Genomic DNA, 16,875 nt, shown 5'->3' with positions numbered 1-16,875 from the left:
TATAAAAATGAATTTTCATGACATGGTATTTGTACTATAAATATTTCATAATCTTCTTACTGTTACACATTTGGATTATTCTCAATTTTTACCTACTATGAAATGATGATGAGGCAGATGTCCTTGTATAGTTCTGGAAGATAAATTTCTTGAAATGGCATTACCAGGTCAAAAAATGTTATTCATTTTATAAATAGTTTAAATATACAATGTCAGACTGCCCTTTTAAAAAATTATGACCAGTCATATTCCCACTACTTATGTGTAAAACTGCCTTTCCCCCTGTACACCAAACCTTTAAAAAAGAACTGCATGTCCACTCATTCAACAAGTTATTTGTTGGTGCTATACTAGGTGCTCGGCACACAATGGTTAACAAAACAGACAAGAACTCTACTTTGGTGTAGTTTATAGACCAAGGGTAGAAGACATAAAATGAATAAGTAAACACGCAAAGAACTATTTAATTACAAATTGCAGGAGGTGCTATGAAGGAAAAGAACATTGAGCTATGAGTGAGATTAAATGTAGAAGCTGGTAACAAATCACCTAGTATGGACTGACTAAATGGTTGTGGATACCCAAATTAAGCAAACACCGTCCCCATACACAGATTTTAGTTTTAATGACCCTTTAACTCTTCCCAAATTCATGTAGTAATGAGTGTAATTAGGTTTTTAAAAAGGACGTAAGTTTCAATGACACTAAACCATCCTCAGAAACTGTTGGGTTTTTTTCCCTCCCCAAGCATTTATCAGTGGAGAAAGATAATGTTAATTGGGACCACATGAAAAACACTGGCAGACCCAAGGAAAATTTCAGGGGGTTAGGGAGAAAATAAAGAAAAGAAAGAGAAAGAAGTGTATATGGTCTAACTATCGGCACCTCAGTTTCTTACCTATAAGACGGAGACAGTGGCACTTACTTCATGTGCTTAAGATTGCAGCACTGAGCACAGTATCTGGCTCATGACAACACTCAGTAAATGATTCCTGAAATATCATCGCCTTCACTACCATAATTTTTTTTTTTAACTGTAGTACTTCACTTAAATGACCATTTGTCTTTTACAAAATGAGTGTGATGCTCGGAACAACAAAAATCATTTCTTCTAAGCCCCAAAGTCCTATTAAATATGCTTTCCTACAGCACACTTAGAATATAATAATTTTGGCCAAAAAAGTTACACTCGTGCATTGTATTTCTTCAAGAATTGCAATACTAACACTATGAGTACATTTATATATCTGAAATATACTTTTCTTTGAAATGAAATATTAGTTGAAACAATGTTTTACTAAAATTGTATTTCTTTGAGATCATTTGAAATTTTAGAGTACACCCTGTGAGACAGCGCTGAGCTAGGGACTGGCACTGTAACAAAGACTATTACAGGTCCATTTCCAACCTCATTTCCTGACTCTACTAAAGTAATGGGGTAAGACAACTAAATAAATCAACCACTTAAATAAGAAAACTCCTAATAGGTCAAGGATGAAAGGGAACAGAGATGGTGACAGAAATGAGTAATGGGGAAGGGGTTAATGGTGCCCTGTTTGGGACAGTATGTGCTTGGAGAAAGCCTCTCTGAGATGACAGTAAGTTCAGATCTGAAGGATAAGCAATATCAAGAGCTGAGGGAACATTCCACACAGCAAGAGCAATAAGTATGAAGTCCTTGAGGAAGAAAAGGGCTTTGCATATTTGAGGAAGGGAAGCAAGATGAACATGGCTGCGGTGTTCTGGTGAGGAGAGTAGGAGGTTAGAGGGGTCATGTAGTGCCTGGAGGGTCATGCCACAAGTGTGGATTTGATTGTCAGTGCACAGGAAACCACTGAAGATTTAAGGAGAAGAGTAACATAATCAAGTTTATGTTTTAAAAAAGTCATCCTAGCTTTGGAATGGAGAATAGAATGCAGTGGGGAAAGGGTGTAATCAGGGTCATCAGTTAGATGAATTTATTAATCCAAGCAAGAGCTAATGATGGCTTGGTGTAGGGGGATGGCAGCAGAATGGAGAAAGCTGTATTTTGGAGGTTTAACTAATGAGTCTTGCTGAAGATATCAAAAGAAGGAAGAATTGTAGGATGATTTCTAAGTTTTGAGCTTGGGGAGTTGTGTAGATGGTAGGCTCAATTACTGAGTGGGGAAGACAGATGATGTGGGGATAAGGGTAGGTATAAATGCAGGTAAGCTTGTACATCTGATAAAGGGAAATTGACAAAGTTCTTTTCTACACTTACAGAGTCTCTGGGGAGATGGGTTGTAAAGCAGTTTAAAGAGTGACAAGCTATCAGATAGTATTCTCAGAGAATGGGAAAGAACTTATTAAGGAAATAACAGGCTTCTAAGCAGTGTTGTGTCCATGTGACATCTGTGATCATGAAATTTAAAGTACAACTAGTTAGTTCTATTGCCTGATACCACTCCCCCCCACCCCAGCCCAGCAATGTTTGACTGTTCTGATGCAGACACACAGGATAAGCTGAGTTCATGTAGGGGTGAAATTTTGCCAAGGAATAAAATGGAGGCAGGCAAGGGAATTGATACAATGAAGCATGAATGCTAAACTAGCTTCAGAGGTAAGGGGAGAAATAAAAGTTAACAGTTTCTATTAACAGCAGAAAGCATGGCAAACTTAACATAAATCAGTAAATCATCTATTATATCCTACAATACAGCAAAAAAAGATTATTCATCTATTAACCACCTAAACTATTTTTTGAATCAACATTAGAAACTACATAATATTACAAATTATCAATTTTTGAAGACAATTCTTTCTTAACTTGAAATTACTATAAAATTAAACTATCTTATATTTGTATTTCCAAGCACCATGAGAAAAAAAAAAGCCCTTACCTCATGATTGTAATCCAGGATTCCTTTTAAAATTTTCTTTAAATTGCTTATCTGTTTAAAGAAAAAGAAAACAACTGACTGAAGGGCAAGCACAAATCAAAATACATTTTAACTTAAAAGTTTTCTGAGCTAACTACTCTAATTAATCATAAAGTAAATATAAAAAATAAGATTTTAATAGCATATTTGAATTATTGTCATCTTCAAGAAAGAACCATTAACAGTTGAATGTATTTCATCTAAGAGATTTATAAAACAAATTGTTTCCACTTATGCAAAATTTTCAATGCTATGACCACATTGACAAAAACCAGAGGGAACTGAAGGAGACTAAACAGTATGATTAAATTATTTCAGTTTTCTGCAGGTAAAGGATAAATGTGCCATTCTTAATGAAAACTTGAGTTTGGTACCGTTTTCCCTAGAAAACTGGAGTTGCATCTTACATAGAGGCTAAGTTCTTAAGTCAGAACAGTAAGCAAAAATTGTAGTCAAAATACTTTTGAAAATCTCTTAAAATAGCATGTCACCAAATCCCTCCACTGTCAGAAAACTGCTGTTTCTTTAGTTGAGCACTAAATAAAGTAGCTAATCAGGAATTATAAGGTTGAAAAAAATACTATTACATCTTGAAACACAGGAATAACACTCAGCACAGCAAGATGCTCTTGCTATAAGAAGAAACCTAGAAATGAGACAAGATGAGGAACCAACATATTGACGTCGTCTCCTAACACAGACTCAATCCAGATCATAAGTTCACTGGCCATATGTTATCTAAGTAAAACGGCAGGCAAAATCACTGGCACTTTTACTGTAAATTATTAATTTACTCTTTTTTCTTTTTGGACCCAACTCATAAAGTTGAATTTGTGTCAAGTGTGTGTATGTTAAGATTCTATTGGTCATTTATCTAGCCTTATCTGGTCAATGTTAGTAGTTGAAGATGTTCTGGGACAGAAAACAGTAGAGCTTATGGCCATCAAGTAAAAGAGGCAGAATCACAGCGGAGTGATCCAGTGGTTAATCAAAGGCAAAATTTGTTTTCTAATGCAGTTTTATTGAGATATATTCACACCATACAAACCATTCGAAGAATACAATCACTGGCTCACAGTATCATCATACAGTTGGACGTACAACCCCATGATCAATTTGAGAACATTTTCATTACTCCAGAAGAAAAATAAAAATAAAAAAGAAAACCCAAATCTTCCCATACCCTTTATCCCCCCATATTATTGACCCACAGTATTGGTGTACTGTTGATGAAAGAGTATTAAAATATTGTTAACTATGGTTCATAGTTTGCAATCAGTACATGTTTTCCCCATAAACCCCTCTATTATTAACTCCTTCTAATAGCATCACCTGTTTGTTCTAGTTCATAAAAGAACTTTTTTATATTTGCACAATTAATCACGGACATTGTCCAACACAAGATTTACCAGGTTATACATTCCCAGGTTTTAACCTTTAACTTTCCTTTTGGTCTTACATGAATCTAAACTTCCCCTTTCCACCACATTCATATGCCATTCAGCGCTGCTAATTATTCTCACAATAATGTGCTACCATCACCTCTGTCCATTTCTCAACATTTAAGTTCAACCTAGTTGAACATTCTGTATGTATTAAGCAACTGCTTTCCAACTGCTTCCCATTCTCTAGCCTCATTCTATATCCTGGTAATCTATATTCTATATTTTATGTCTATGAGTTTATACAGTATAATTAGTTCATATCAGTGGGATCATACAATATCTGTCCTTTTGTGTCTGACTTATTCCACTAAACATAATGTCCTCAAGGTTCATCCATGTTGTCATGTGCTTCAGGACTTCATTCCTTCTTACAACTGAGTAATATTCCATTGTATGTATATAGCACATTTTCTTTATCCATTCATCTGCTGATGTACACTTGGGTTGTTTCCATCTTTTGGCAATTGTGAATAATGCTGCTATGAACATCGGTGTGCAAATGTCTGGCTGTGTTCCTGTTTTCAGAACTTCTGGGTATATCCCGAGTACTGGGATTGCCAGGTCGTAAGGCAACTATACTAACCGTCCTGAGGAACCGCCACACCATCCACCACAGCGGATGTACCATTTTACATTCCCACCAGCAGTGAATAAGTTCCAATTTCTCACATCCTCTCCAACATTCGTAGTTTCCTATTTGTTTAATAGCAGTCATTCTAAAAGATGTGAGATGGTATTTCATGGTGGTTTTGATTTGTATTTCCCTAATAGCATCTTTTCATGTGCTTTTTAGCCATCTATATTTCCTCTTCGGAAAAATGTCTATTCATGTCTTTTGCCCATTTTTTAATTGGGCTGTTTGTCTTTTTTTGTTGAGCTGTAGAATTTCATCAAATATTCTGGATATCAAACCCTCTTCAGATATGTGGTTTCCAAATATTTTCTTCATTGAGTTCGCTGGAAGGCAGGTTTATTTATTTATTTATTTTTTATTTTATGATAAGGTTTTTTTTTTCTTTTTAATTTTTATTGGGATTGTTCAAGATACCATACAATTATCCAAAGATCCAAAGTGGACAATCAGTTGCCCCTGGTACCCTCATACAGCTGTGCATCCATCACCGCACTTAATTTTGTTCAATTTTTAGAACCTTTTCATTACTCCAGACAAGAAATAAAGTGAAAGATGAAAAAAAGAAAAAAAGAAAAGGAAAAGAATCCTCCCATATCCCTAACCAACGCCCCTCAATTATTGACTCATAGTGTTGGTATAGTACATTTGTTAGTGTTTATGAAAGAATGTTGAAATACTACTAACTGTAGTATATAGTTTGCAATAGGTATATATTTCTTCCCTATATTCCCCTTTATTATTAACTTCTAGTTGTATTGTCATACATTTGTTCTGGTTCATGGAAGAGTGTTCTAATATTTGTACAGTTAATCATAGACATTGCCCACCACAGGATTCAGTTTTATACATTCCCATCTTTTGACCTCCAACTTTCCTTCTGGTGACATATATGACTCTGAGCTTCCCCTTTCCACCTCATTCACGTGCCATTCGGCACTGTTAGTTATTCTCACATCTTGCTACCGAAACCTCTGTTCATTTCCAAACATTTAAGTTCATCCTAGTTGAACATTCTGCTCATACTAAGCAACTGCTCCCCATTCTTAAACCTCGTCCTATATTTTGGTACCTTATATTTCATGTCTATGAGTTTACATATTATAATTAGTTCTTATCAGTGAGACCCTGCAATATTTGTCCTTATGTGTCTGGCTTATTTCACTCAGTATACTGCCCTTGAGGTTTCATCATCAACCCATTTTTTTTTAAGATGGCTTTGTTCACAGACTGTGCCAGTTTGAATATATTGTGTCCCCCAAATGCCATTATCTTTGATGTAATCTTGTGTGGGCAGACATTATCAGTGTTGATTAGATTGTACTTCTTCGAGTGTTTCTTTGGAATGCGCCCCAGGAGCTGTCCCTATGTTTGAGGAGGGTGGGGCCAAGAAGGTGGTCTCCCCAATGTGTGGATATGTTGGAGCACTCACCCAAGCATTTGGAGAGGAAAGGGCTGCCACAAAGGCCCTTAGGAAGGGTTAGACTCCCGCTCTCTCAAGCCCCAAGGATGCAACCTTCCTTTGTTAATGACTCTCAGACTTCGAAATCTAATGGAGTTTGTCCTGTGGATTTTAGGAACTGTTTTGGTCCTGTTAACCCTGTTTTCCTTCCTCTTTCTCCTTATGGCAATGGGAATGTTTATCCTATGAATGTCCCTCCTTTGTATAAGTTCACAGATCCACAGCTAAAGGAAAATTATGCCTTAGGACTGACCACACCTACAATTGATTTTGATAGAATTTTGTACTTAACTATTGTTACTGAAACGATTTAAGTTTCTGTGATATTTTTATGGGATGAATGTATTTTGTATATGGAAAGATAATGTCATTTTGGGGTCCAGGGGGTGGAACGTGCCAGTTTGAATATATTGTGTCCCCCAAACACCATTATCTTTGATGTAATCTTGTGTGGGCAGATGTTTTCAGTGTTGATTAGACTGTACTTCTTTGAGTGTTTCTTTGGAATGTGCCCCACCCAGCTGTGGGTGATGACTCTGATTGGATAATTTCCATGGAGGTGTTGCTCCGCCCATTCGGGGTGGGTCTAAGTTGATCAGTGGAGCCATATAAATGAGCTGACATAACAGAAGGAACTCAGTGCAGCTGTGAGTGACATTTTGAAGAGGAGCTACAGCCAAGAGGGACACTTTGAAGAAAGCAAAGGAGCTGCAGATGAGAGACAGTCTGAAGACAGCCATTGAAAGCAGACTCTCACTCTGGAGAAGCTGAGAGAGGACAAATATCCCAAGTGCAATTAAGAATGATGTTTTTGAGGAACTGCAGCCTAGAGAGGAACATCCTTGGAGAAAGCCATTTTGAAACCAGAACTTTGGAGCAGACGCCAGCCATGTGCCTTCCCAGCTAACAGAGGTTTTCGGGACGCCATTGGCCATCCTCCAGTGAAGGTACCTGATTGCTAATGTGTTAGCTTGGACACGTTATGGCTTTAAGACTGTAACTGTGTAACCAAATAAACCCCTTTTATGAAAGTCAATTCATCTCTGGTGTTTTGCATTCCGGGAGCATTAGCAAACTAGAACACACATTCCATCCTAAGTAAACAATCAATGGTTCTCTGTATGGTCACATATTTATGTGTTCACCACCTTCACCACTATCTATATAAGGGCATCTATATTTCTTCCACAAGGCAGGAGGGAGAGTCAAAGAAGGTAGAGAGGCAAAAGAAAGAGGAAAAAAAATGACAGCTAGAAAGTAGCAAAAGGGAAAAGTAACCTTAAATCAAAGTACAGTAAAGAGTCAGACAACACCACCAAAGTCAAGTGTCTAACATGCCTCCCCTATCCCCCCCTCTATCTGCATTCACCTTGGTATATCACCTTTGTTACATTAAAGGAAGCATAATACAATGATTCTGTTAGTTACAGTCTCTAGTTTATGCTGATTGCATCCCTCCCCAAGGCCTCCCCATTTTTAACACCTTGTAAGGTTGACATTTGCTGGTTCTCCCTTGTAAAAGAACATATTTGTACATTTTATCACAATTGTTGAACACTCTAGATTTCACCAAATTACACAGTCCCAGTCTTTATCTTTCCTCCTTTCTTCTGGTGTCTCATATGCTTCCAACTTTTTTTTCTCAACCGTATTCACAGTTATCTTTGTTCACTGTACTTACATTGCTGTGCTACCATCTCCCAAAACTGTGTTCCAAACCACACACTTCTGTCTTCTCCTATCACTCTGTAGTGCTCCCTGTAGTATTTCCTGTAGGGCAGGTGTCTTGTTCACAAAGTCTCTCATTGTCTGTTTGTCAGAAAATATTTTGAGCTCTCCCTCATATTTGAAAGACAGCTTTGCTGGATATAGGATTCTTGGTTGGTGGTTTTTCTCTTTCAGTATCTTAAATATATCACACCACTTCCTTCTTGGCTCCTTGGTTTCTGCTGAGAGAGCCGCACATAGTCTTATTAAGCTTCCTTTGTATGTGATGGATTGTTTTTTCTCTTGCTGCTTTCAGGATTCTCTCTTCATCTTTGACATTTGATAATCTGATTATTAAGTGTCTTGGTGTAGGCCTATCCAGATCTATTCTGTTTGGAGTACGCAGTGCTTCTTGGATCTGTAATTTTATGTCTTTCATAAGAGATGGGAAATTTTCATTGATTATTTCCTCTATTATTGCCTCTGACCCTTTTCCCTTCTTTTCTCCTTCTGGGACACCAATGATATGTACATTCTTGTACTTTGTTTCATCCTTAAGTTCCCGGAGACGTTGTTCATATTTTTTAATTCTTTTCTCCATCTGCTCTTTTGAGTGTAGGCTTTCAGGTGTTTTGTTCTCCAGTTCTTGAGTGTTTTCTTCTGCCTCTTGAGATCTGCTGTTGTATGTTTCCACTGTGTCTTTCGTCTCTTGCATTGTGCCTTTCATTTCCAGATTCTACTAGTTTTTTTTGAACTTTTGATTTCTGCCTTATGTATGCCCAGTGTTTTCTTTACAGCCTCTACCTCTTTTGCGAAATGTTCTCTAAACTTTTTGAATTGATTTAGCATTAGTTGTTTAAATTCTTGTATCTCAGCTGAAGTGTACGTTTGTTCCTTTGACTGGGCCATAGCTCCATTTTCCTTAGTGTAGGTTGTAGTTTTCTGTTGTCTAGGCATCTGACCTCCTAGGCCACCCCAATCAGGTTTTCCCAGACAAGAACAGGCTCAGGTCACAGAAGAAGGAAATATTCAGTATCTGGTTTCCCTGATGGTTTTTCTTAGAGGATTGATAACACCTGTGCTTTTCTGCCCAGCAGGTGCACCTGTCAGCCTGTCACTGGCTGGTGTAAGAGGGTGTGGCCTGTGGCTGTCCTCCCCCAGGCTTTGGGGTCTGGTTCCGGAAAGGCAGGCAGTAGAGCTGGGCCCCTCCCTTTCCCCTTGGGAAGCTATATGCCCCCCGCCAGAGAGGTCACTGCATATCAATAAGTTCTTTGTTTCTCTGACTCTGCTGATCGAAGTGTTTTGATTTTAAAATGGCTAAGGCTGTCTTAACTGCAAGGCGCTGCAGGCTGAAAATGGCTGAGGTTTTCTCCACAGAGAGAGAAAGGCACAGAAAAACTCCCAGGTTCACCCGTCAGCCAGAGTTAGTACCCGATCCTCTGGGCCCCCTGTCCTGAAACAGATATGTCCCCCGAGTCTCCCAAGGTCAGTTGTTACCAAAAGCCTCTGTCTGCTTGTTGAGGATTTGCTGTCTGTATCGAGCAGTTAACATTAAAACCCCAGTTGGAGCTGGGCTGAGAGAGTGCTGCTCTCCAGCACTGCGAGGCTTCCCTGAGGGAGGGCTCTTGGCTCTCAGCTCTCGGCTCTCGGCATGGGCCCACAGTTTTACTTACAGATTTTATGCTGCGATCTCAGGCATTCCTCCCAATTCAGGTTGGTGGATGATGAGTGGACAGTCACGTTTATCTCCCCACAGTTATTCCAGATTATTTACTAGTTTTCTGGTTATTGTTCCAGGGGGTACTAACAGTCTTCCACTCCTCTCTATGCCACCATCTTAGGTCCTCTATCAGATTTATTTTTAAGGGAAAAAATAACCTGAAAACTTGCTTACTTATATAGTTAAAAAGAAACTTCTCAAATAAAATTGGCATGTTTATACTTCTGAAAACAATTGGAGGCATGGAAAATATATAATACACTTACTTTATTTCCCTTATTCTAGGATGTTCTTTTTTCACGTTTTAACATTTTAAACTAAAATATATTAATAATCAATGTGTTCATTTAAAATGGTAGTTGTAGTTGTGTTTTTCCCCTCACAAAAATCTACATATCTAATCAAACTGTCATCTTAAGACTGAAGAGAAAGAACATAGGGTAAAATACTGAGGAAAAGGAATACAAAGCAGAACTGAAAACAGTAGTTATTAACATTAGAAATACAATAAACTTTTTTCCTTTTCCAATGCCATACTCACGACACTGAAGGGGTGTGTGTGTGCGCATTTGTGTGAGTGGGGGGAATGGGGAGAAATATACAACTTCTTCACAAATCAAAACAGCAACCAAACACAAATGATGATTAGGAGCACTATATTAAATATCCATAAATTGTCTCAAAACTTTTAGACATTAAAAAGCATTTTAATTGTCTATTCTTGAAATATTGTTTAGAAATTAAAATAGTGTCATCAAACAGAGTTTCCATTCACTCTGTTAGTAAAAAGAAATTTGATTTGGACAGACCCAACACCTAAGCAATCAATACATATTTTTTGTGGGAGAAGTACATGCTTTCAGGAAATATATAAAGATAGACTAAGTGGGCCTTGAATAAATCTATGGGCTTCACATGCTTACGAATTTGCACTTCTGAGTCTGTACTAGTCTATATCAAAAAGAAATGGTTCAGTGGGGCAAGATGGAGGTGTAGGAAGGTGTGGAATTTAGTTAGTCCCCTAGAGCAACTACTAAATAGCCAGGAACAACTAGTAAATAGTCTGGTACAATTTTGGGGGACCTCTGTGACCTGACACACATCGTACAACAGTCGGAATGGATGACTAGCTGAGATCGCAGCACAGAACTGTAGCAAAGCTCCCCAAACTGCGGAGCTAGTGTCCCTCCCCCACTGCTATGGCAGGCTTAGTTGGAACACTTCCCTATGGGAAACAGAAGTAATCCCTGCTGGAAGCAAGGGAAGGTAGCTCAACCAAGCTCCAACAGTGGTTTTAATTAACGAATGTGGATTACTGACTATAAGCCATGAACCAGATAAACTTGGAGCAAGCAGGAAAGGAAGCCTGAGGTCTCTCCCAGCAGAGAAAAGGCAGGGCTGATGGGGAAAAAATGCATAAATAAGTAAAAAGAGGCTTTTGGAGACAGCTGAGCTCAGAATATTAGAAAATGGCTGTGTCTGAAGGAAAGGGGCAAAGAGAATTGGGTACTAACACCTGTCGACTGGCGAAACTGGGGGGCAGGGCAAGGCCCACATCAAGGGGTGGCCCTCCCTCGGAGAATTCAGACGCCAGATCCTGGGGAAAAACAAAACAGAACAGCTTAAGCCTAGCTTCTGATTCACCCTTGGTCCCTGGCAGGGACAGGATCTGCTGAGTATTAAAGGCACTGCACCTCTTTATGCCAGTGGGGAGCTGCGGGCTGACAAGCACCACTTTCTTGCCTAGAAGCCTCACAGGAAAGTCTGACAATCTGCTGGCACTCATCCTCAGGGAAACTTGATACTGATTACACTCCTCCTGAGACCTGGGCCCATCTGGTCTGGGAAAATCTGATTGGGGTAATTAAGGAAACCAGGTGCCTAACAAGAAAAAATTACAATTAACACTAGAAAAAAACAAAGATATGGCCCAGCCAAAAAAAACAAACTTAGACTTCAAATGAGATACAGGAGTTGAAACTACCAATTAAAGATGTTCAAAAAACATGTTAAATCACTTCAACATAAAATCAACGAGTTAAGGGAAGACATGGCAAAAGAGACAAAGGATATAAAGAAGACATTGGGAAACATAAGGAAAAACTCAAAAGTTTAAAAAAACACAATTGGCAGAACTTATGGGAATGAAAGTTAAAATAGAAAAGACGTAAAACACAACTGAGATATACAATAGCAGATTTGAAGAGGCAGAAAAAAGGATTCATGAACTAGAGGATATGACATCTGAAATCCTACACACAAAAGAACAGATAGGGAAAAGAATGGAAAAATACGAGCCAGGGTCTCAGGGAATTGAATGGCAACCTGAAGCACACAAATATACATGTCATGGTGTCCCAGAAAGAGAAGAGAAGGGAAAAGGGGCAGAAACAATAATGGAGGAAATAATCACTGAAAATTTCCCATCTCTCATGAAAGACATTAAATTACAGGCCCAAGAAGTGCAGCATATCCCAAACAGAACAGATCCTTAATAATCAGATTATCAAATGTCAAAGACAAAGGAAGAATTCTGAAAGCAGCAAGAGAAAAGCAATTCATCACATATAAGGGAAGCCCAAAAAGACTACGTTTGGATTTCTCAGTAGAAACCATGGAAGCAAGAAGGCAGTGGTATGCTATATTTAAGATACGGAAAGAAAAAACTACCAAACAAGAATTCTATATCCAGCAAAACTGTCCTTCAAAAATGAGGGAGGAGGCGGGGCAAGATGGAGGCATAGAGAGGAGTGGAAGCTAAGTAGTCCCCCTGGAACAACTACAAAAAAACAGAAACAACTAGTAAACAATCCAGAATAACTGCGGGGGGACAAACGAGACCATCCACTCATCATACACCAACCTGAATTGGGAGGAATGCCCGAGAACACAGCATAAAATCTGTAAGTAAAACCTGCGGATCCAAGTAGCGAGACCCCCTCCCCCATAGCCCGAGCTGCAAAGCCTCGTGGTGCCAGAGAGAAGCTCTCTCCCAACAAGCGAATATAGCTCAGCTGAGCTCCAACTGGGGTTTTAAATAGCGAGTGTGAACTGCTCACTACAGGTACGCAGCCCCAAAAAACAGACAGAGGCTTTGGGTGACGACTGACCTTGGAGAGCCGGAGGGTCGCCTTGGACTGGGTCTGAAGGGGACTATCTGTTTCTTTTTCAGCTCAGTGGAGAAAGCCCCAGTCATATTCAGTTTCCAGGGCTGTGACTCGAGGAAGGGTGGAGACAGCACAAGCAGAGAGCGGAGACCATTGAAATGCTAATGACCTCCACCTGGGGGGTCTGTCTTCTCTAGGAGGAAAGGGGTGGGGCCCTTTCCATTCAGAACCAGACCCCAGAGCCTGGGGGAACACGGCCATACCTCCTCACACCAGTCAAGAATTATAGGCTAACAGGCATCACCTGCTGGGCAGAAAAGCACAGTGACCTGAGGCGTCAAAGGGTGGAGCAATTTTCTAAGACACACCCACAGGGAAACCAGATACTGAATATCTCTTCCCTCTGGGACCTGAGCCTGTTCTGGTCTGGGAAAACCTGATTTCGATAACCAAGGAAACCATGCCTAGACAACAGAAAATTACAACCTACACTAAGAAAAACAAAGTTATGGCCCAGTCAAAGGAACAAATGTACACTTCAACTGAGATACGGGAATTTAAACAACTAATGCTAAATCAATTCAAAAAGTTTAGAGAAGATATTGCAAAAGAGATAGAGGCTGTAAAGGAAACACTGGGCATATATACGGCAGAAATCAAAAGTTCAAAAAAAACAACCAGTAGAATCTATGGAAATGAAAGGCACAACACAAGAGATGAAAGACACAATGGAAACTTACAACAGCAGATCTCAAGAGGCAGAAGAAAACACTCAGGAACTGGAGAACAAAACACCTGAAAGCCTACATGCAAAGGAGCAGATGGAGAAAAGAATGAAAAAATATGAGCAACGTCTCCAGGAACTCAAGGATGAAACAAAGTACAATAATGTACGTATCACTGGTGTCCCAGAAGAAGAGAAGGGAAAGGGGGCAGAAGCAATAATAGAGGAAATAATTAATGAAAATTTCCCATCTCTTATGAAAGACATAAAATTACAGATCCAAGAAGCGCAGCGTACTCCAAACAGAAGAGATATGAATAGGCCTATGCCAAGACACTTAATAATCAGATTATCAAATGTCAAAGACAAAGAGTGAATCCTGAAAGCAGCAAGAGAAAAGTGATCATTACATACAAAGGAAGCTCAATAAGACTATGTGCGGATCTCTCAGCAGAAACCATGGAGGCAAGAAGGAAGTGGTGTGATATATTTAAGATACTGAAAGAGAAAAACCGCCAACCAAGAATCCTATATCCAGCAAAGCTGTCCTTCAAATATCAGGGAGAGCTCAAAATATTTTCTGACAAACAGACAATGAGAGACTTTGTGAACAAGACACCCACCCTACAGGAAATACTAAAGGGAGCACTACAGGCTGATAGAAGACAGGAGTGTGTGGTTTGGAACACAATTTTGGGAGATGGTAGCACAACAATGTAAGTACACTGAACAAAGGTAACTATGAATATGGTTGAGAGAGGAAGGTGGGGAGCATGTGAGACACCACAAGAAAGGAGGAAAGATAAAGACTGGGACTGTGTAACTTGGTGAAATCTAGAGTATTCAACAATTGTGATAAAATGTACAAACATGTTCTTTTACGAGGGAGAACAAGCAAATGTCAACCTTGCAAGGTGTTAAAAATGGGGAGGCATTGGGGGAAGGATGCAATCAGCATAAACTAGAGACTGTAACTAATAGAATCATTGTATTATGCTTCCTTTAATGTAACAAAGGTGATATACCAAGGTAAATGCAGATAAGGGGGGGGGATAGGGGAGGCATGTTAGACACTTGACATTGGTGGTATTGTCTGATTCTTTATTCTACTTTGATTTAAGGTTATTTTTCCTTTTGCTGCTTCCTAGCTGTCATTTTTTTTTCCTCTTTATTTTGCCTCTCTACCTTCTTTGACTCTCCCTCCTGCCTTGTGGAAGACATGTAGATGCCCTTATATAGATAGTGGTGAAGGTGGTGAACACATAAATGTATGACCATGCAGAGAACCATTTATTATTTACTTGGGATGGAATGTATGGTGAGTGAACAAAACCATTTTAAAAAAAAAAATGGGTTGATGACAAAACCTCGAGGGCAATCTGCGAGTAAAATAAGCCAGACACATAAGGACAATTATTGCAGGGTCTCACTGATAGGAATTAATTATAATATGTAAACTCATAGACATGAAATATAAGGTACCAAGATATAGGACGAGGCTTAAGAATGGGGAGTGGTTGCTTAGTATGAGCAGAATATTCAATTAGGATGAACTTAAATGTTTGGAAATGAACAGGGATGTTGGTAGCAAGATGTGAGAATAACTAATAGCGCCAAACGGTGTGTGAATGAGGTGGAAAGGGGAAGCTCAGAGTCATATATGTCACCAGAAGGAAAGTTGGAGGTCAAAAGATGGGAATGTATAAAACTGAATCCTATGGTGGGCAATGTCCATGATCAACTGTACAAATACTAGAAATCGCTTCCATGAACCAGAACAAATGTATGACAATACAATTAGAAGTTAATAATAGAGGGGCATATAGGGAAGAACTATATACCTATTACAAACTATATACTACAGTTAGTAGTATTTCAACATTTTTTCATAAACAGCAACAAATGTACTATATCAATACTACGAGTCAACAATTGAGGGGGGTTGGTTAGGGATGGAGAGGATTAGAGTTTCCATTTCTTTTTTTCTTTTTTCATCTTTCACTTTATTTCTTGTCTGCAGTAATGAAAAGTTTCTAAAAATTGAACAAAAATTAAGTGTGATGGATGCACAGCTGTATGAGGGTACCCAGGGGCAAGTGATTGTACACTTTGGATCTCTGGATAATTGTATGGTTTCTGAACAATCCCAATAAAAATGAAAAAAAAAAAGAAAATGAGGGAGAATTTAAAATATTTTCAGACAAACAGACACTGAGAGAGTTTGTGAACAAGATACTTGCTTTACAAGAAATACTAAAGGGAGCACTACAGGCAGATAGGAAAATCAAGGAGAGAGAGGTTTAGAGAAGTGTGTAAAAATGAAGACTATCAGTAAGGGTTAGAAAGAGAGAGAGAGGAAAAAAATAAAATAAAATATGACATGTAACATCTAAAAGACAAAAGGGTAGATGGTAGACATTACATTGAGTGAAATTAGCCAGAAACAAAAGGACAGGCACTGTGTGGTCTCACTAATATGAACTAACATTGATGAGCTAACTTGGAGAGTTAAAGTTAAGAACACAGGTTATCAGGAGATGAAAAGAGGTTAGGGATCAGGCATTTGATGCTGAAGGAGTACAGAAGATTCAATAGGATTGATTGTATACATCTGGAAATGGATAGCACAATACTATGTGATGTAGCACAATATTTTAAGTACTCTGAACAAAGATGAGTGTGAGTACAGTTGAAAGAGGAAGGCTAGGGGCATGTATGAAACCAGAAGGAAAGATAGAAGATATAGACTGGGATTGTATAATTTAGCAAAACTTAGAGTGGTCAATGATGGTGATTAAATGTACAAATATATAAGAATGTTTTTACTTGAGGAAGAAAAAATGAATGTCAATTTTGTAAGGTGTTGAAAAAGGGATGGTACTGGGGAAAAAAATACAATCAATGCAAAACAGAATCTATAGTTAAAAGTAACATTGTAAGATGCTTTCATTAATTGTAAGAAAAGCAACATACTAAAGCTAAACGTCAAAAAAAAAAAGAAAGAAAGAAAAAGAAAAAGAAATGGTTCTAGGGTTTTCCAAACTGAGGTCATGACCATTACTAGGTCATAAAAGCAATTTAGTGCAAAAAAAAATTATAGAGATAAAAAACAAATCAGTGGATGCCAGGGATTAGGGATGGGGGTCAGGTGGGGTGGGTATGGCCCAACAGGCAGCACC

The 16,875-nt window shown here is 38.7% G+C and overlaps 1 protein-coding gene across 2 annotated transcripts in view; it reads right to left on the bottom strand.

Moving 5' to 3' along the window:
* Nucleotides 1-16,875, bottom strand: part of HOOK3 (hook microtubule tethering protein 3) — a 134,333-nt gene that overhangs the window by 73,798 nt on the left and 43,660 nt on the right. For both annotated transcript variants that reach the window (XM_037812507.1, XM_037812508.1), the window contains one exon: nt 2,862-2,912. In XM_037812507.1, coding sequence (XP_037668435.1) covers nt 2,862-2,912 — 51 coding nt within the window. The remainder of the gene's footprint in view (nt 1-2,861; nt 2,913-16,875) is intronic.

Source organism: Choloepus didactylus, chromosome 20, assembly GCF_015220235.1.
Source record: "Choloepus didactylus isolate mChoDid1 chromosome 20, mChoDid1.pri, whole genome shotgun sequence".
Classification (NCBI taxonomy): domain Eukaryota; kingdom Metazoa; phylum Chordata; class Mammalia; order Pilosa; family Megalonychidae; genus Choloepus; species Choloepus didactylus.
The sequence above is the reverse complement of the archived record's forward strand: the minus strand, read 5'-3'. Positions and strand labels throughout refer to the sequence as shown.